Genomic DNA, 18,706 nt, shown 5'->3' with positions numbered 1-18,706 from the left:
TGCTGATTTAAAACTGAGAACCTCGCAGTGGTAGGAGGGAAAGACCTCAGAAGGACAAAGGTTGCCAGATGTCCCACCATGAATTTCAATTTCTGGACAAAACACAGAACTACTCTAAAAATGAGAACCCAAAAGTGTAATTAAGCAAATTTCGGTCATTGCTTCTGTGGGCAATGAGAGGTTGGGCTCTGAGCTGCTGTTTCTGCTGCCTCTGGATGTTCCAGCCTGTCCTGCAGGCTCTGAGTGTTCCTGGATGTTCTGAATACTCCAGGGTGTCCCAACCATCACCTCTGTTCTGTCACCTGGTGTCCTGCAGGAATCCACACCAACCCAGAGAATCAGCTGGATTTTATTCAGTTTTGCAGGGAAAAAGAAACGTGAGTGCCCACGGGTTCGGGAGCCTGGGAGAAAGCACAGGGAGAACAACAGAGAGACAATTCCTGTGTTCACAAAGTCCCTTCAGATGGGAGAAGCTGCCTCAGAGGTCAAGGAGACCCCATCCCTGTCCTGGTGTGTCCTGCAGTTCCTCACCCCTTTCCAACAGGGGTTTTCTCCAACCATCCCCACTGTCCAAAGCAGCTTTTGGGAGCTGCTCTTCCTCCCCTTGGAAAGACAGAATTTGTCACCTGAGGTGACAGGAAGCTGATGGGTGTCAGTTCAGAGCATGATGGAATGGTCCTGGGAATGAGGTCTGGAATAACTGCCTGGGGATGAGACACCAAGGGGAAGAGGTGATGAAGAAAATGGGAACCTCTCCAGAGTGACAGGTTCTTCCAGACCTGTGTTTAGTAGTGGTCCTTTCCTTATGGCAGGTGGCCTTTTCCATGGATTTGCCTTTTCCATGGATTTGCCTTTTCCATGGATTCCTTTGGCTTGGCTCATGCAGAGCTCTCCCAGGAGAGGCCGATTCCATCATGTCCAAGGTCAGCAGGGACTGGGAGCTCCTGCTGCTCACCCAGTTCTGGGTTCTGCCCTCTCTCCCTGTTCTTCCTGCTGTGGGCAACAGCACCGACCAGCACAGCCACCATGAACTTGGCCACCAGGAATCCAGCCAGGATGTAGAAAACAGTGAAATCCACTTCAGGAGGGGACCTGTGGGGAAGCAGAAACAGCCATGAAGGGGATGGTCCAACCTTGAAAAAAATCTCTTGTGGTGCTGCCTTAGTCCTAGGAAGATGAGAGATCTCAGCACGAGGAGTTTTGGGCTCACCTGGAGATGCTCTGCACAGCTCTGGGCTCCTCTGGCACGTGGGTCACCAGGTCAGCTGCTGATGGAAACACAACAGTTTAGTCTGCAGATGTTTCTGGGTGATGTTAGCTGGACAGGTAACCCAGGTGAGATGGGGCACTGGGAGCAATAAGGAGGTGATATTTCAGATACCCTCTAACAGTGACGCCACGCTGCTGTAAATCAGGAATAAAGAGAGGCCCATGAAACACAGAACCTCCTTAGAGCAAGACAAAAGTAGATGTTGACTCAAGTGGGTCCTTGGCAGCTGCAGACACCCATGAAATACCAATAGGAACCCGTGAAATTCCAACAGGAACCCATAAAATTCCAGTATGGACACATGAAATTCCAATAGGAACCTGTAAACTTCCAAGAGGAACCTGTGAAATTCCAGTAGGAACCTATGAAATTCCAACAGGAACCCATAAAATTCCAATAGGAACACGTGAAATTCCGGTAGGAAAATGTGAAATTCCAGTAGGAACCCATGAAATTCCAGTAGGAACTCACGAAATTCCAGTAGGAACTCGTGAAATTCCAGTAGGAACTCGTGAAATTCCAATAGAGACACGTGAAATCCCAGTACAAACCTGTGAAATTTCAATAGGAACCTATGAAATTCCAGTAGGAACATGTGAAATTCCAGTAGGAACCCGTGAAATTCCAATAGAGACAAGTGAAATTCCAATAGGAACCTGTGAAATTCCAACAGGAACCCATTAAATTCCAATAGGGACACATGAAATCCCGGTAGGAACCTGTGAAATTCCAATAGGGACACGTGAAATTCCAGTAGGGACATGTAAAATTCCAATAGGAACCTGTGAAATTCCAATAAGGACACATGAAATTCCAAAAGAGACACATGAAATTCCAGTAGGAACCTGTGAAATTCCAACAGGAACCCATTAAATTCCAGTAGGAACCCATGAAATTCCAGTAGGAACCCGTGAAATTCCAGTAGAAACCTGTGAAATTCCAACAGGAACCCATTAAATTCCAACAGGAACCCATTAAATTCCAGTAGGAACCCGTGAAATTCCAGTAGGAACCCGTGAAATTCCAGTAGAAACCTGTGAAATTCCAACAGGAACCCATTAAATTCCAATAGGAACCCATGAAATTTCAGTAAGGACACAAGAAATTCCAATATGAACCCCTGAAATTCCACGAGGAACCTGTGAAATTCCAGGTAGGAAGCCCTGAAATTCCACGAGGAACCCTCCAAACTCGGAGCCCCCATCACGCACCTGCCAGCACCTCCACCCGCACCCTCCTGAGGCTCCGCGTGTGGCCCAGGAACCCCGTCTGGCACTGGTAGAGCCCCGCGTCGCGCCGGCGCAGGCCCCGCATGGTGACGGTGAGCAGCCCGGCGCGGGCGTCGTCCCTGATGGAGGTGCTGCCCCGGCTGGGCCTGGGCAGGGGCAGCCAGGCGGGCGGTGCGCTCACCACGGGCTGGCAGCGCCCCCGGCCCAGCTGCCGGCACCAGCTCTTGTCCCGCCACCACTGCCGCGCGTCGTACGAGCAGTTGATGGAAATGGTGTCGCCCTCCACGGCCACCACGGTGACGTTCTCGGCAGCGCAGGATGCTGCGGGACAGAGGGACGGAGGGATGGAGGGATGGAGGATGGAGGGATGGAGGGATGGAGGGATGGAGGGACGGAGGGATGGAGGGACGGAGGGATGGAGGGATGAAGGATGGAGGGATGGAGGGACAGAGGGACGGAGGGACAGAAGGATGGAGGGACAGAGGGATGGAGAGATGGAGGGATGGAAAGACGGAAATACGGAGGGATGGAGGGATGCAGGGATGGAGAGATGGAAGGATGGAGAGATGGAGGAACAGAGGGATGGAGGGACAGAGGGACAGGTGAGCCAAGGTTCTTCCAGGTCTATCCCTCATTGTTGAGATGTCGAACGTCCTTTTCATCCTCTAGTGATGTCACCCGTAGGGATGTCACCTGTAGGACTATGTCACTTGTGGAACAGTCACCCACAGGGTGTCACCTGTAGGGCTATCACCTGTAGGACTGTCAGATATAGGGATGTCACCTGTAGGACTATGTCTCCCTATAAGGATGTCACCTGTAGGGCTGTCACTTGTGGAACTGTCACCCATAGGGTGTCACCTGTAGGACTGTCAGCCATAGGGATGTCACCTGTAGGATGTCACCTGTAGGGGTGTCACTTGTGAACTGTCATCCATAGGGCATCACCTGTAGTGCTGTCACCTGTAGGAGTGTCACCTGTGGAGTGTCACCTGTGGAGTTAGCATCTCTAGGAGTGTCACTTGTAGGGCTGTCACCGATAGAGATGTCACCTATGAGGCTGTCACCTGTAGAGCTGTCACTAGTGGAACTGTCACCCATAGTGCCTCACCTGTAGTGCTGCCACCCATAGGGCTGTCACCTGTGGAATGTCACCTCTGGGGTTATCACCTGTAGGAGTGTCACCTGTGGGGTTATCACCTGCAGGTGTGTCTCTGTAGGGTTGTCACCCATAGGTTGTCACCTGAAGGACTGTCTGTCACCCTCAGGGTTGTCACCTGTAGATGGCTGTCACCCTCAGCGTTGTCACCTGTAGGATGTCACCCATCCACTTTCCCCATGACCAACCCACTGTGCTCAGATCTTGGCTCAGATATTCTGGAATTGGTCCCAGTGACACCCCCAAACCAGTGCCCTGTTCCTTCTGAATCCCACTTATCAAATCCAGTTTAATTTTTTTTTTCCACCCTATCTTTTAATACCTTACTAATTTTAACCATGTTGACAACTGGTTTTTGTCTGCTTGAGTTTTTTTTTTTAATTGTCTGGGTTCCTTATTTCTAATTTCCATTCCTCTTTGTGACAGGCAGAGGGGACAGTCTGAGCTATTCATACTTCCAGAGAGAAGTGCAGTGTGGTATTTGTGGAAATCTATTTCTAGTGAAAAAAACTCACAGGCAAATGCTTCTGTGAGATCATCAGTAATGATAAAACACAAGTAAATTTAAAAATAGGCTCTTGTGATGACTTTGTGCTGGCTGAGCCTTTTAATAACACTTCTTACAATAATTTCAACATTTGTAAGTGAATTGTAAACTGAAAACTATGAAGTTCTTTCAGCTTGACTGGAAGAAGACCTAAAATGGATCTCTGCAATCCAACACCTACAGGACTTTATCTTGATGTGTTGTTCCATGTAAACATAATTTACCTCATGGAATATCCAGCCCAGTCCTGTTCAACCCCTCCAAAACTCTTTAACTGCTTCTCCCATTTCCCCTTCCTTCCCCCAGCCCCAGAATTCCCACAGCACTGCAAAACATCTCTCCAACAGAATCACTGACAGATTCCCTGGAAAATGTTGTGTCATTCTCTTTTCAACCAACTCTGCTGACAGATCATAAACTATTGATGCTCCTCCTCTTTTCTCGGGTGCAAAGCACAGTGAACTTTTCCCAAACTCACCCCAATTTTTGGGACAGGTTCCTGTGCTCCCACAGCCTGAGTCTGTTGCCTTTCCCTGCTCTGCTGTGAGATCTGGGCTCCCAAAATGCTGCAGAGAGCCCCAGCTGGGCCCTGCACCTCATTTCATTCCTTTCCAAGCTGGAAAACCCAGGTGTGTGGGATTTCAGAGCTGCGCCCTTCACTGGCTTTCATTTCCCTGCCCCTGAGCCCCACCTGTGACCATTTGCATCTATGTAAATCCCATTTGCTAATGCAAACAGCCCAGAATTTTGCAATTTCACGTTGCACACAGGACTTCTCTCATCAGCAGTTCCTGTTCTGACTCAAAAGGATCCCTGTGAGGAAACCTGGGAGCTCTGGGATCACCCTTTGATGGGTGGTTTGGTAAATAAAGGGAAAAGTGAGGATGGAGCCTTCGGACTGAGACAAAGCTTTGCCTTAATCCTTCCCCCTTTACCTGACCCCAAAACCACGTGGGGATCTTACCTGACAGGAAGAGCAAGGTGAGGTTCAGGAGCTTCTCCATGGGGCTGAGCAGAGAAGGAGCAGGAGAGGAGCGAGCTGGCTCAGCCCAGGGGCAGCTCCTCTCCCCCTGCTTGCTGTGACGGAAGGAAGGAGCACAGGAACTTGGCATCCTCTTCATCCTGCACATTGAGCAATGCTCCAGGAACAGGCATTGCCCTCGTGGGCTGAAAATTCAGGCATCAGCACTGGGAGGGAGCAGCACGTGGCAGGCTGGGGCCACAGGCTGGGTGTCTGCCCCCACCAGAGCAGGATTTCATGGAATCATGGAGCAGTATTTAAAGAAATCATGGAATCACAGAGTGGTTTGGGTTGCAAGGACCTTAAAGCTCATCCAGCTCCACCCCAGCCATGGGGCAGGGACACCTTCCACCATCCCAGGCTGCTCCAAGTCCCATCCAACCTGGCCTTGGGCACTTCCAGGGATCCATGGGCAGCCACAGCTGCTCTGGGCACCCTGTGCCAGGGCCTGCCCACCCTTGCAGGGAAAAATTCCTTCCAAAAATCCCTGTGGTGGTGGGAATCCACCCCCTCATCCTGGCACTCCAAGCACGATGGAGATAAATCATAAATTCCAAATAAATTATTTACAGGAGCTGTGCATGGGGGGAATTTCTGGAAAGATGAAAGGGAGGATCTCCTGGTGGCTCTGGCAGCATTCTGAGGGTAAAGAAGACAAGGACATCATCCCCTGGATTTCCAGGAGAAAGAAGAACCTGTGGGAGCATCCCTGTGTGAAAGCCAAGCACACACAGCAGGGCAGGGCCACAGGAGAAGCTGTGGGTGCTTTAAACAAGCCCAGCACCCACCTTGTTCTGTACCTGGCACAAAGGGCACAGGATCTGTGCTGGGATTCTGAGCCAGCCAATGCCACAGAGCTGGAGGGGCTCAGAAATGCAGCCAAGGACCCCCCAGAATATCAGCAGACTGATGGGGGTGGCCTGCTGGATTTTAATTTTTGAGGTGATTTATTTCCATGGAAGTACAAACAGACCCTGGCTCTGAAACGGGTGTGGTGCTAAACCTGCAGGCCTGGCCATTCCTAAATGTGCCTTTCCTCGAGTTAGTAGTCAAGAAAATGGTCCCTCACAGTGACCAGAAATTCTCTGTCAGGTGGCTGATTGCAGCTTTTGTTCCTTCTCATTCCAGTGAGCACAAACCTGGATTCTCCTCAATAATCTTCCCAAAAAATGCCTCTCTTCCACTCCAGTGTTTTTTGCTATTACTCTTCCACAGCTTGACCCATGAAGAGCAAATTTTTGGGGGAATGTTGGGCTTGAACGGACCATTTCCAAAACCATTTTCTTTTTTTTTTTTTTTTCTGTCAGGTCAACTCTGAAAAATCTCAAAAATTTCCATCAGCCTCCCTGGTGCAGCCCTGGCAAAAGGAGCCTGTTGGATGTGAATGAGGGCTGGGTCAGGCCCCTTTGGTCTGTCACTTCCAGCAGGGCTTGGGCAGAGAAATCAGGAGTGGTATTTGTGGAAATCTATTTCTAGTGAAGAAAAAGTCACAGGCAAACACTTTTGTGAGATCATCAGTAATGATAAAACAGAAGTAAATTTAAAAATAGGCTCTTGTGAGGACTTTGTCCTGGCTGAGCCTTTTATACAATAATTTCAACAATTGTAAGTGAATTGTAAACTAAAAACGATTAAGTTCTTTCAGCTTGACTAGAAGAAGACCTAAAATGGATCTCTGCAATCCAAAAACTGAGCCCCAAAAACTCATTTCACGTTGCTGCCCACATGACTGTTAAACGAAATGTGTCATTTGGAGCGTTTCCAGCAGAGACAGGGAAGTGCAGGAGCTGGTTCTGCTTTTTCTTGGAATCCAGCACTCACGTCCCCAGCCCATTCCATGGAAATGAACCCAGCCACAGTGAGGTTTGATCCCTGCAGCACTGGAATGAGTTTGCTTGGCCACAGGAGCTGAATTCTTGGGACCGGGGCAGGATTTGGGGTGGATATCCCACCCAGCCATGTCCACACTGCTCCTCTGCACACCTGCCTCTCCAAGGTTCTGCACTTTAATGGGATTGGAAAAGCAGATGTACAAGAGATCCTGGGAATGCCTCCACAGCTCTGCCTGCCACAAGAGTGGCAAAACCTCTGCTTTCTAAAGCAACAGGGAGGGCTGAAAATGCTCAGCAAACACCACACACACAGCAGCAAAGCTCAGCTTGTCCGTCCACACACCTCCTGTCCTCACTCCCACTGTGTATCCCAGTTCCTTCCTCCCATTTCTGGCTTGTTTGGGGTTCTGTGCTTCATTCCTTGCTGGTCCTTGGGGCCTGGTTGAAGGCAATGATGGCATATTCCACGTGCTGGGGGTTCCTGGGAGCCTGGCTGGGTTCCACATTGCAGTAAAGAGGATCCTCAGGGCTGGGGTGGGATTGCACATCCAGGTGGATGTATGCTGGACCTTTGCTGCCATCCTGAGAACTTTCCCTCCTCCCAGAGCTGCCAGGCTGGGAAAAGAAAGGGAAAACACTTGTTAGCATGAGTCAGTGCCAGGGCACAGCTGCTGCCAGGAGAAGGAGATTTTCCCACAAGGAAAAGAGAAGCTGTGTCCAATTTTACCTCTTATTTTCCTTCCCAAGGAAAGAGAGAAACTGTGTCAAATTTCACCTCTGATTTTCCTTCCCAAGGAAAGGAGAAGCTGTGTCCAATTTTACCTCTGGTTTTCCTTCCCAAGGAAAGGAGAAGCTGTGTCCAATTTTATCTCTGGTCATGACAGAGGTGAAGGAACAGGGAACTCTTTTCTTCCCCACCTCTCCTGGATACAGGTGGAGCCTCATGCTCTGACCCTGCTTGCTACTCCTTGAGTCTCTTCTCAAGGGTTACCAGAATTTGCTCCACTGGGTTTGCTCCTGCTGGAGTTTCCTTGCATTAATTACCCCCCTTTCTCTCCAGTTATGAATATTCCTCTCTCTGCTGCCATTAAATACAATTTCCCTCCTGTTTATAACCAAACTGAGCTCCAAGCTCCTCACCAGCTGGGTCTGACAGCTCCTCCCAGGCTGCTGGTCAGGGGTCTGGCACCGTGTGGGAAATGTTTCATTTTCCTTACCTGTGCTGTGCCCTCTGCTCGGTCACTGGTGTCCTCTGCTTCTCTGTTACCTTTAGAATGAGGCAAAATCAGAGGGTTTAGATGAGGAGAAATCCATGAAAAGCTCTGCCTGAGGAGGTTTGGGACTGCCCATGATGGGATGTGCCTCTGCTCTGGGGTTGGGGAACACTTTTTGCTCTCTTTACTGCTCCTCTAAAGTGTTTGCACCTCTGGAGGAACCTGGGTTTGATTTATTCAGAGGGGAGGCAGGGACGAGCCTGCCTTGAGACCTCCAACCTGACTTCCAGATTGCAATGCAAGATGTTTTCAATTGCCATCTGTAAAACAGATTACCTTGGTCAAGTGGGCAGCTTGTCTTATCTCTCTGAGTGACCAACATCACTCCTCCCTTGACACGGGACATCTGCTGATAACAGCTATGGAATGTCACTGCATGGCTGATAAGAACTACAGCATCCCACGGGGAGATGCTCCGCCCAGGGGGAGGAGCCAAGCATTGCTACCTGGATATAATCTTGAGATTTCAAACATTCCTACCCGGATATAATCTGGAGATTCTGGAACACCAGCACGGCTTCTCCACGGGATTCCCCAGAGCAACAGCAGCTGCCTCTTCTTCCACTGCATCTTCAGAGCAATACTACACCCTTTTTCTCCAGGATCCCTGCTCCAGCAGAACCAGCCCTGACACTGCAGGAGGGCTGAGCCACAATTCCAATGGGGCTGCTGCCAACACCCTGACCCACAGGGTGTCAGGTTGGGTTCTGACTCTGGCAGTGTACTGCATTGTTCTAGTGTACTGCATTGTTTATTTTTTTCCTTTCCCTATTAAAGAACTGTTATTTCCTGCTCCCATATTTTTTGCCTGAGAGCCCTTTAATTTAAAATTTACAGCAATTCAGAGGGGTGGGGAGGGTTCACATTCTCCATTTCAGGGGAGGCTCTTTCCTTAGCAGACACCTGGCTTTCCAAACCAAGGCACTGACCTTCCCAGGGCTCTGAGCTCACCTGGGACAGCCCCAGCCCCACGTACCTGTTCTCAGGAGCAGCCTGTAGTGCCTGACAGCCAGGGCTGTGCAGCTGAGCAGGGCCAGGAGCAGCAGGATGAGCAGCACCACGGACAGGATGAGGAAGGTGTTCTCACTGCAGGTAGAGGAGAGGAAGGCAGTTACCAGGGTGGGATGATTTAACAGCCCATCACCAAACGGGGGCCAAAAGAGGGACAGGGACAGGTTTTATGTGCTCAGTTGGAAGGAGGGTCTGGTTCTCCTGCAGAAACTGCAGGGTCCTCCCTCTGTGAGCCTGGGCAAGTCCCTGCTGATTCAGAAGGGGAAGGAGACACTGGGGACCTTTCCTGCTTCCTGATTCTTGATTTTTCTACTTGGCCGTATTTTCTGAGCTTTTCCTAAACCATTCTCCAGGCTTCAGAAACAAAGCTCAGAGTTCAGAGCTCCGAGCACAATTCCAGGCTCTCCGGAGCAGGGATGGTTCTGCTCTTAGGTGCTGCTGTGGCAATGATGACAGCAGATGTACAAAGGGAGAAAAATCCATTATGTTTAACTGGTAAATGGAATAAGAGCCGCCAAGGACTGTCCCATTGTTAAGTACTCAGGAGGAAACAAATTTGAGGCTGAGGGGGAGAATTTGGGGGTTCTGTTCATGTGAAGTGCAGTAGAGAGAAGAGAAGAGAAGAGAAGAGAAGAGAAGAGAAGAGAAGAGAAGAGAAGAGAAGAGAAGAGAAGAGAAGAGAAGAGAAGAGCACTTGCAGAAGGCTGTGCCACAATTTTACCAATCTGCCTCTTTGGATTTAGGATTAGGGCAGGAGCTGGAGGAGGAGAGGCCACCTTTGGTGAGGATCCTGTCATATCCAATTCCTCTACAGGCAGGAGGCAGAGTGCCCAGGGCCTGCCTGCCACAAGTGTATAACACGAGTAACCTGTGAGTGCTCAGGCTCAGAGATTCATTTAGGCCTTACCTGTCACCCAGAAGAGTTTCTTGACTTTGGTTTTCAGAGTATGAAACACGTCCTCGACGCAACGCTGCAATCACAGACACGAGGGGAGGAATGGTCACTGTGGGGCTGCTCTGCATTCAGCAGTGAAACACCACAGTTGTCACTATTTGGTTCAGCAGCAAGGGCCAGACAAGCTCAGGCATGTCCTGTCCAGCCATATTGGTAAAAATACCAATACTCACCCATGGAAATGTTGAGTGTGATCTCCTCCATGCGGAGCAGCCCGGAGCCGTCCTGCAGCGCACACCAGTACACACCCGAGTCCTGCACCTGCAGCTGCTCCATGGTGATGGTCACAATGCCCTGCTGGGTGTCATCCTGGATCCTGACACGCTCCAAAGCTGTGCTGTTTGCTGCTGGGGACTCTGGCTTGGTGGTGACCAGCACTTTGCATGTTTTTCCCTCTTCCCTTTTGCACCAGGCTTTGCTGACAGTGCTGTAGTCTGCGATCTTGTAGTGACACTCGACAGTGATGTTGGCTGACTCCTTGGCTGTGAGCTTCTGGGTCCCTGCAAAACAGCCAGGATGTGTGCTGAGACCCCAAAGGGGCATCCCACAGCAGCACCCCCTCCCCAGCACTGCAGTACCCCTGGGTCCCTGCAAAACAGAGAACATGACAGGTACTCTTAGAAACACAGAGAACATGGCAGGTACTCACAGGGAAACAGAGAACATGGCAGGTACTTTCTCTTAAACACTGAGAACATGGCAGGTACTCATGGAGACACAGAGAACATGGCAGGCACTCACTCTTGAACACAGAGAACATGGCAGGTACTCATAGGGACACAGAGAACATGGCAGGTACTCACAGGGACACAGAGAACATGGCAGGTACTCATAGAGACACAGCAAACATGACAAGTACTCACTCTTGGACACAGAGAACATGGCAGATACTCATAGAGAACATGGCAGGTACTCATGGGGACACAGAGAACATGGCAGGTACTCACTCTTGAACACAGAGAGCACAAACTCCATTTTCTGGGTGTGCCCAAAGTCCAGTGCACACCAGTACACACCAGAGTCCTGGATCTGCAGGTTCTTCATGGTGACAATGAGAGCCCTTTGAGCAGTATACTGCACTGATACTCTGTCCTGCAGGGATTTCATTTCACTGCGTGCTGAAGGTGTTCGTCCCGTCCTAGAGGCTGTGCATTTGGACCCAGCTTGGCACCAGGCATTACTCCCCTCTGGGCACCGCACTGTCAGGGTGTCCAGCTCCCACTGGAGCAGCTCTGTGAAACACCAAAGGTGGCACTGCCCAGTCAGTACTGGGCACAGGGGCACCTGGGACAGACCATGCCCTGGGGCAACTCCCTCAGGGCAGGGGAGGTGGAAGCCAGCAGGACCAGGCAGGGCTGTGGGGCTCCTTCTCTCCCTGTGTGGGAGGGAAAGCAGGGAGCGAGGCTGGGGATGGGGCTGGGGGGACCAGGGGAAGCTGCTCAGCTGTGGGGGAGAGGGGGGTAGAGCAGGGGAAGGAGTGATGCTGCCTCCTGACAAGGCTTGGCTTTGGGTGGGGTACAGGTACTCACCCCTGAAAACAATCAGTGAGATCGTCCTTAGCCGTGGATATGTGTAGTAAGAACTATAAACGGCACAGAAATATGTGCCTGAGTCCTCTGCCTTGAGGCCACTCATGGTGACAGAAACAGTCTTACTAGCTTTGTTATCCCTAATTTTAATTCTCCCATCCTGGGATCTGGTTTCTTCATATGAGTATGTGTGCAGGACTTCTTTACATCCCGCCCTTCCCTGGGGGAGGCACCAGTATTTTATCTCAGAGTCAGTAGTCCCCACTGCATAAGGACACTGGATGTACAGAGTGTCCCCTTCCCGTCGTCTGTAGGCTTCTGGGTCCTGGCCTTGGAGACCTGGAAGGATCAGATGTGGTGAGGGAGAGGGGAGCTGACCACAGAATCACAGGATCACAGCACAACAGAATCACAGAATCAACAAGGCTGGAAAAGACCTTTGAGATCACCAAGACCTTTGAGATCAGCAAGCCCCTTCCATGTCCTCACGCCACCCTGTCACCCAGCCCATGGCACTCAGTGCCACCTCCAGTCTGTTGTTGCACACCTGCAGGGGTGGTGACTCCCCCAGCTCCCTGGGCAGCCCTTTCCCTTCCCCATCACCGTTTCTGTGAAGGTGCAGGGCTGCCCCTCAAGGCACACAGGGAAACTGCCTCCAACCTCCCCCGTGGACACCGGTGGCTGGAAGGACTCCAAACCCCAAAATCCCTCTCCATGCTGAATCCACCTGCTTGGAAATGGGAAGGGCAGCATTGAGATTTGAGCGGGGGATTCGATCTCACAGGGTGCTCAAGGTGCTGACCCTCCAAGCCACGTGTGGCACAGAGGCTGCAGCTGTCCCCTCGTCCTTGCAGCCAAATGGGGACCATGCCCTGACCACAGCACCCCTGCCCTGTGTCACAGACATGTTTTATGGAAAATCCTTTCCTTAGGATCTTTTCTCCTGAGAATCTGAGAGGCCTCAGGAACAAAATGTAAACAATGGTTATCTGCTGCTGTGGAATGCAACAGGTGCATCTGGGATTGGTCTCAGGTGGTTGTTTTTAATTAATGGCCAATCACAGTCAGCTGGCTCGGATTGTCTGGTCAGTCACAAGCCTTTGTTATTCATTCTTTCCTCTTCTATTCTTAGCCAACCTTCTGATGAAATCCTTTCTTCTATTCTTTTAGTATAGTTTTAATATAATATATATCATAAAATAATAAATCAGCCTTCTGAAACATGGAGTCAAATCCTCATCTCTTCCTTCATCCTGGGACCCCTGTGAGCACAGACACTGCCCTGACCCAGGGCTGCCCTCAGAGGAGCTGAGCAGGGCCAGAGTGGTGGGAAAGGCTCTGTGCACCCAGCATGGACCATCCTGGAAACCTGGAGTAGCCAGGTGTTGGGGAAGATGGAACAGGAAAGCCTTATAAATATGATTGTCTGGCAAAAGATTTTGAAAATATAGAAACTATAAGCGAGATGAAAATGTAAGCAAGCTTTGAGATCCCTCAGTTACTGAACAACAGGAAAACCACGGTGTGGCCACTGCAGGTGATCCCCTTTTGATGGAACAACACCCTCTGCTTGCAGACAGCTCCAAGGGTCAGAGCAGACCCTGCAGCTTGGCAGGAGGGGCCCAAAGAGGAGTTTTTAGGGTTTAAAATGGCAGCTCCCAGCAGGGCCCTGCACTTGGCCCTTTGCAATAAACCCCAAGTTCCAAGCCCTGGCTTCAGAGATCTCTCCTCTCCATCCATCCCAACCATCCCACCCCCGATGCTCCTACAGCCAGGGAACTGGGGCTGCCCTTCCCTGCCGCCCACTGCCCTTCCCTGCCGCCCACTGCCCAGCCCAGAGCCTGGTGCTGGTGCTGCAGGAGCTCCCAGGGCAGCAGGAAGGAGGTGGGAACGGTTCTCCCTGTCCCCCGAGCCCTTCTCCTACCTGGGAAGCAGAGTGGCAGCAGGAACAGGGCTCTCAGCTCCATGGCCAGGGAAGGGGCATCACTGGGGGCTGCCCAGCGTGTCCCGTGCCAGCCTGGGTGCTCCTGGCCTCTCCTGCCTGGCAGTGACACAGCTCGGGGGGAAGTGCTGAGTTCTCGCTCTTGCCTCAAGCGGAAACACCTCCCCATGTTTTGTTACAAAATTAATATTACAGCAATCTCGGGGTGCTTTTGGGGAAGTGGCTGTGCCCAGCACGCAGCCTCTCCTGGTGCCAGAGGCTGCTGCTGCTCTTGCCTGGCTGGTGGCATTGGTTTTGTCACCCTCCTGTCCCCCCGGCCCGTGGTGAGGTCGGCACACCTGGCTCCTCTTCCTCCCTGGCTGGTGGGAGGGAAATGTTCCAGGGTTTGAAATCTGAAATTCCAAATTTGGAGTTTGAATTTCACATGAGTTTCCTGCAGCTGATTCTGCACCCAGGTGCTTTGCAGGGCTAACAGGGGGAATGGGGAATGGCTTCTTTCCCTCCTTTCCCCCAGCCCCTCTGAGGAACTCTGCAAACCCACACAAAGCTGCTGTGCAGTGCTCCAGGTGAGTGCTGGAGCTGCTGTGTGTGCATCCCACAACCACAGCCCCCTCTGGGGGCAGCTCTGGGGGGCTCCCCCATGATCTCCCACAGCTGGTTCTGTCCCAAACAGCTGCTTGGGGAAGCAGGAGCAGTGTCAGGGCTGATCTGCTTCCCTGGATGTAGGAGAGTCAGGGGGTGGGATGGTGGGGGTGGATGGAGATGAGAGATCTCTGAAGCCAGGGCTTGGATTTTGGGGTTTATTGCAAAGGGTCAAGTGCAGGGCCCTGCTGGGAGCTGCCAAACACAGCCCAGAGCAGGCCCCAAACAGGGAGAGGTAAAGAGAAAGAAGGCAAGAGCGTGGTAAAGAGAGAATGGGAGAGTAAAAGAGAGGATCAGAGGGCAAGGCTCCCGTTACAATACAATAAATCTTCTTCTGGGCTTGGAACTTGGGGTTTATTGCAAAGGGCCTGGGTGCAGGGCCCTGCTGGGAGCTGCCAAACACAGCTCAGAGCAGGACTGAGAGAAGAGAAGGGGGACAGAGGATGAGAAAGAGGATGAGAGGGTAAGAGAGTAAGAGGTTCCCATTACAATACAATAAATCATCTTCTGTGCTGAATATTCTGATTCTCACTAACCAATCTAGTACAAGATACAAATTCTATAGCATTTCCATACAGCCTATAAGAATCATTACATTACCACACTGTGTTACATTTTAAACCCTAAAAACTCCTCTTTGGGCCCTTCTGCCAAGCTGTAGGGTCTGCTCTGACCCTTGGGCCTGTCTGCAAGCAGAGGGTGTTGTTCCATCAAAAGGGGATCACCTTCAGCTGGCCACACCATTGTTTTCCAGTTGTTCAGTAACTGAGGGATCTCAAAGCTTGCTTTCATTTCCATCTCATAGTTTCTATATTCTCAAAAATTTTTGCTAGACAATCATATTTATAAGGCTTTCCTGTTCCATCTTCCCCAGCAGCTGCCCCTTCTCTCTCTGGGTGCTGTAAGGAGAAGGTCTGTGCTTCTCCCTGCTCCCAGACACCCCGTGCTTCCACACTGGGAATTGTGCCCCTCACCAGCAGGGCTTGGCTGAGCCTTTCTGCCTCTCCTTCACCTCCCTGTGTCCTTCCCTGCCCTTGAAGGAGGAGCAGGAGCTGCTGTGCCAGCACGGCGTCCCCTGGGCCGGTACCTGCCCCGCTCCAGCAGAGCAGCACACTCAGCCTCCACTGACACCCCAGCTGCAAAGAATTTCCAATTATATGAATAAGCAGCTTATTAACAATACATTCTGGCTAATCATTTTGTGCTAGATATCTCTGCATTGTCTTGTCCCCAAATCCCTCTCTCATCAGGCACTTGATGCTCGGTAACGAGAAGGGGGAACACGCTCGGGCTCTGCTGAACAAATCCCAGGAGGCTGCAATTAGTTCAGTTCCCGCAACTGGTTGCCTCCAAACTGAGCCAAGAGCTGCTCCTCAGCCCTTCCCACGGTGTTTGCTGCATCCATGGGAGGTCCTGCCCCAGGGGAGAGGCTCTGTGGGGCAGGACAGGCCATGAGGAGATGCCCATCCAGGGCCTGGCATCTTGGAGCAGCAGGAATGTGATGAAGTTGGGCCTTTTGCTGCATGTCTGGCAGAGGATCAATGTGATTTTAATGACAGAATCCCAGGGGAGGAGATGAATGCTGTCTCAGGAGGTCACTTCAGCCAGCCCAGTGACACAGCAGGATCAGGCCTGTCCATGGCATCTCTAAAGATTTCTTTAAGCAGCTGAGGCTGCAGCATTTTCCTGTTCCAGTGAGGCACCAGCGCCATCTGAACACTCCTCCCAGCTCTGCCTCTCCCTGGCTTTGATGCCTTGCTCCACTTTAATGCCGTTATACCCACTGTGACCTCAGAGATCAGATCAGATCATTCCCATTCCCATTCTCCCCTCAGTCCTTCCACTCCAGACTGACTCCAGATGGTTGCATCCCAAATATTTTGATTTTCCCTCCTCAGCTGTGTTCCTGACAACTCGGATCATTTCCCCCCCGCCCTTTCTCTGAACTCTGTTATCAATCCACCTCTTCCCTGTCTTCTTGGATTCCCCAAAGTTCCTTTGGAGCTTAAGGATGGAGCCATCCCCTCTCTGCTGCCTTCCAGCAAACCCTGGAGCTGCAGCTGATCGCAGCTGATTCACTCTGGTTGTGTCACACCCACAGAAGCGTGTCTGGGTTAGACTTTTCTGAAAATATCGGGGATTTGGGGTTTTTGGGGGTTTTTAGAGCAGAGGGGGCTGCAGTGGCGGAGCGCGGCCGCCAGGGGGCGGGGGAGGCTCAGGAATGAGCCCCGAGAGTGTCCCCGGGCCGGGGACGGCACCGAGACCCCGGGACCACCCTGGGACCCCCGACACTGCCCCCAGTGACACCCCCAGTGCCACCCCGGGACCCTCGACACAGCCCCCAGGGCCACCCTAGAACCGCCCCGAGCCCCTTGTGCCAGCCCCGGACCCCTGACAAAGCCCCCAGTGCCACCCTGCCATGGCAGGGACACCTCCCACAGCCCCCAGTGCCACGCCGGGACCACCCCGAGCTCCCATTGCGATCCCCAGTGCCACCCTGAGACCCCCAACACAGCCCCCGGTACCACCTGGGATGGCACTGAGACCCCAGTGCCACCCTCGGTGCCACCTGGGACCCCTGCCACAGCAGTGCCACCTGGGACCCCTGCCACAGCCCCCAGTGCCACCCTGCCATGGCAGGGACGCCTCCCACAGCCCAGGTGGCTCCAAGCCCCGTCCAGCGTGGCCTGGGACACCCCCAGGGATCCCTGTCCCAGTGTCTGTGGCACTGGGTGATCTTTCACACCCCCTCCAACCCAAACCATCCCTCAATTCCAAGATATCCTTGCCTCACCTGCAGTGGGCTTTACAAAATGCTTTTCTCCAAAAGTCTGAGCTGATTGCAGGCTGAACACCCGAGTGCTGAGCTGGGGGAGCCCACCAGGCCCTCCCTGGGACATAACCACAAGTTACATCAACACAGAGCAGCTCCTCACCCTCACCCAGCTCTGCAGGGCCTGGGGGGAATCGACCCCAAACAGTCCTGGCAAAGGGGGATAATGGGATGAGGGAAACTCTCAGAATAAAATGCTACAAGATGGCTCAGGAAGGAGCAGGGGCAGTGAGAGGGGGGAGCTGGGACCCCCAGGCTGGGTGTGGAGGGGCTGCTGGACCCTGCTCAGGAGCTGGACACTGCTCAGGGCTCCTGGGGAGGAGGAGAGGCCCCAGAGCAGCAGCTTAGTGAGGGGCCTGGTGTTTGGTCTGTTCCACATCAATGGGGCGTCCAGCTGTGGCTGAGGATGAAAGCAAGAGAGAGAGAGAGAGAGGATTAAAGGCTCCCAGGGTCTCCTCTAACCCGCCTCAGACTCGCCAAGAGGGCAGTGTGAGGCTTCAGGAAGGCTTCTTCATATGGAAAATATTATGGGAGGGAGAGAAAGAGGAGGGGGAAGGGAGCAGGGAGAGAGGGAGACTCTGTCCAGGGAGTGCTGGGGGAGGACTGACCACTGAAAGGCTTTTGGAGCCACAGGAGAAAGTGCTGAGCTCTGCTGATGGGGCACAGGTGAGATGAGTTTGGGAGGCCTGGAGATGAGAGAGTCACTGCTAGGGGAAATAAAAGGGATGAAAGGGAAGTGGAGAATGGGAGCAAAATGGGAGAGAGGGGACAGGTGGCAGGGGAGGTGGTGAAAGGTGGGCTGGGGGCTGCCAGGGGATGACAGGCAGCCAGGTGGGAGCTCCTGCCTGGTGCTCTGCTCCCAGCAATGTTCCAGAGATGGAGAATGAATTTCTGTCAGGCAGCTCTCTGCTCCGTGCTATGGGGGCCAGGTGGGAGCCCCCCTACCTGCTGCTCTGCTCCCAGCAATGTTCCAGGGATGGAGAAGGAATTTCTGTCAGGCAGCTCTCTGCTCCGTGCTGGAGGGGCAAGGTGGGAGCCCCCCTACCTGCTGCTCTGCTCCCAGCAATGTTCCAGGGATGGAGAAGGAATTTCTATCAGGCAGCTCTCTGCTCCATGCTATGGGGACAGGTGGGAGCTCCCCTACCTGCTGCTCTGCTCCCAGCAATGTTCCAGGGATGGGGAAGGAATTTCGACCAGCACTGAGACATTCTGCACCCAGCACCAGCAATTTCCAGAGCGGAGTTTCCTGTCAGAGGTGCGGAACCCTCCTGCCTCTGGGGCAGGATAATCCTGGGATGTTCCAGGGATGGGGAACAAATTTCTAACCAGGCAGCTCTCTGCTCCCTGCTGTGGAGGCCAGGTGGGAGCTCCTCTACCTGCTGCTCTGCTCCCAGGAACGTTCCAGGGATGGGAACAGGAATGTTCCAGGACGGGGAAGGAATTTCTCCCAGCACTGAGACAT

The 18,706-nt window shown here is 52.4% G+C and overlaps 2 protein-coding genes across 3 annotated transcripts; both read right to left on the bottom strand.

The window, feature by feature from the left end:
- Positions 1–7: 7 nt before the first annotated feature.
- On the bottom strand, positions 8–5,227 carry TREM2 (triggering receptor expressed on myeloid cells 2). 2 transcript variants are annotated; one of them, XM_058819551.1, is made up of 4 exons: positions 5,170–5,227; positions 2,482–2,820; positions 1,211–1,265; positions 8–1,092 (listed from the first exon to the last, which is right to left on the bottom strand). In XM_058819551.1, exons 1-4 carry the CDS (start codon positions 5,207–5,209, stop codon positions 879–881), a joined length of 648 nt encoding a protein of 215 aa, XP_058675534.1. In that variant the 5' UTR covers positions 5,210–5,227; the 3' UTR covers positions 8–878. The 2 variants fall into 2 exon arrangements, with proteins under 2 accessions (XP_058675534.1, XP_058675533.1); XM_058819550.1 differs by having other exon boundaries at positions 1,211–1,268; positions 5,170–5,209.
- An 816-nt stretch (positions 5,228–6,043) lies between these two features.
- On the bottom strand, positions 6,044–13,871 carry LOC131567772 (uncharacterized). Its single transcript, XM_058819510.1, has 8 exons — positions 13,752–13,871; positions 11,828–12,166; positions 11,246–11,530; positions 10,472–10,798; positions 10,251–10,314; positions 9,309–9,418; positions 8,276–8,325; positions 6,044–7,673 (listed from the first exon to the last, which is right to left on the bottom strand). The coding sequence occupies exons 1-8, from the start codon at positions 13,792–13,794 to the stop codon at positions 7,473–7,475; spliced, it is 1,419 nt and encodes a 472-aa protein (XP_058675493.1). The 5' UTR covers positions 13,795–13,871; the 3' UTR covers positions 6,044–7,472.
- Between the last annotated feature and the right edge of the window lie 4,835 nt (positions 13,872–18,706).

Source organism: Ammospiza caudacuta, chromosome 24 (assembly GCF_027887145.1).
Source record: "Ammospiza caudacuta isolate bAmmCau1 chromosome 24, bAmmCau1.pri, whole genome shotgun sequence".
Lineage (NCBI taxonomy): Eukaryota > Metazoa > Chordata > Aves > Passeriformes > Passerellidae > Ammospiza > Ammospiza caudacuta.
The sequence above is the reverse complement of the archived record's forward strand: the minus strand, read 5'-3'. Positions and strand labels throughout refer to the sequence as shown.

Bases quoted from the DNA above. Each gene is read 5' to 3' on its own strand.
- TREM2 (XM_058819550.1), bottom strand. From the start codon at position 5,209: ATGGAGAAGCTCCTGAACCTCACCTTGCTCTTCCTGTCAG. The intron at 1,269-2,481 runs GTGCGTGATGGG...TGTTTCCATCAG, and splicing joins GCGGGTGGAGGTGCTGGCAG to CAGCTGACCTGGTGACCCAC. The intron at 1,093-1,210 runs GTGAGCCCAAAA...GCTTCCCCACAG, and splicing joins GCTGTGCAGAGCATCTCCAG to GTCCCCTCCTGAAGTGGATT.
- LOC131567772 (XM_058819510.1), bottom strand. From the start codon at position 13,794: ATGGAGCTGAGAGCCCTGTTCCTGCTGCCACTCTGCTTCCCAG. The intron at 10,315-10,471 runs GTGAGTATTGGT...CTGTGATTGCAG, and splicing joins CACACTCAACATTTCCATGG to CGTTGCGTCGAGGACGTGTT. The intron at 8,326-9,308 runs GTACGTGGGGCT...CTCATTCTAAAG, and splicing joins CAGGCTGCTCCTGAGAACAG to GTAACAGAGAAGCAGAGGAC.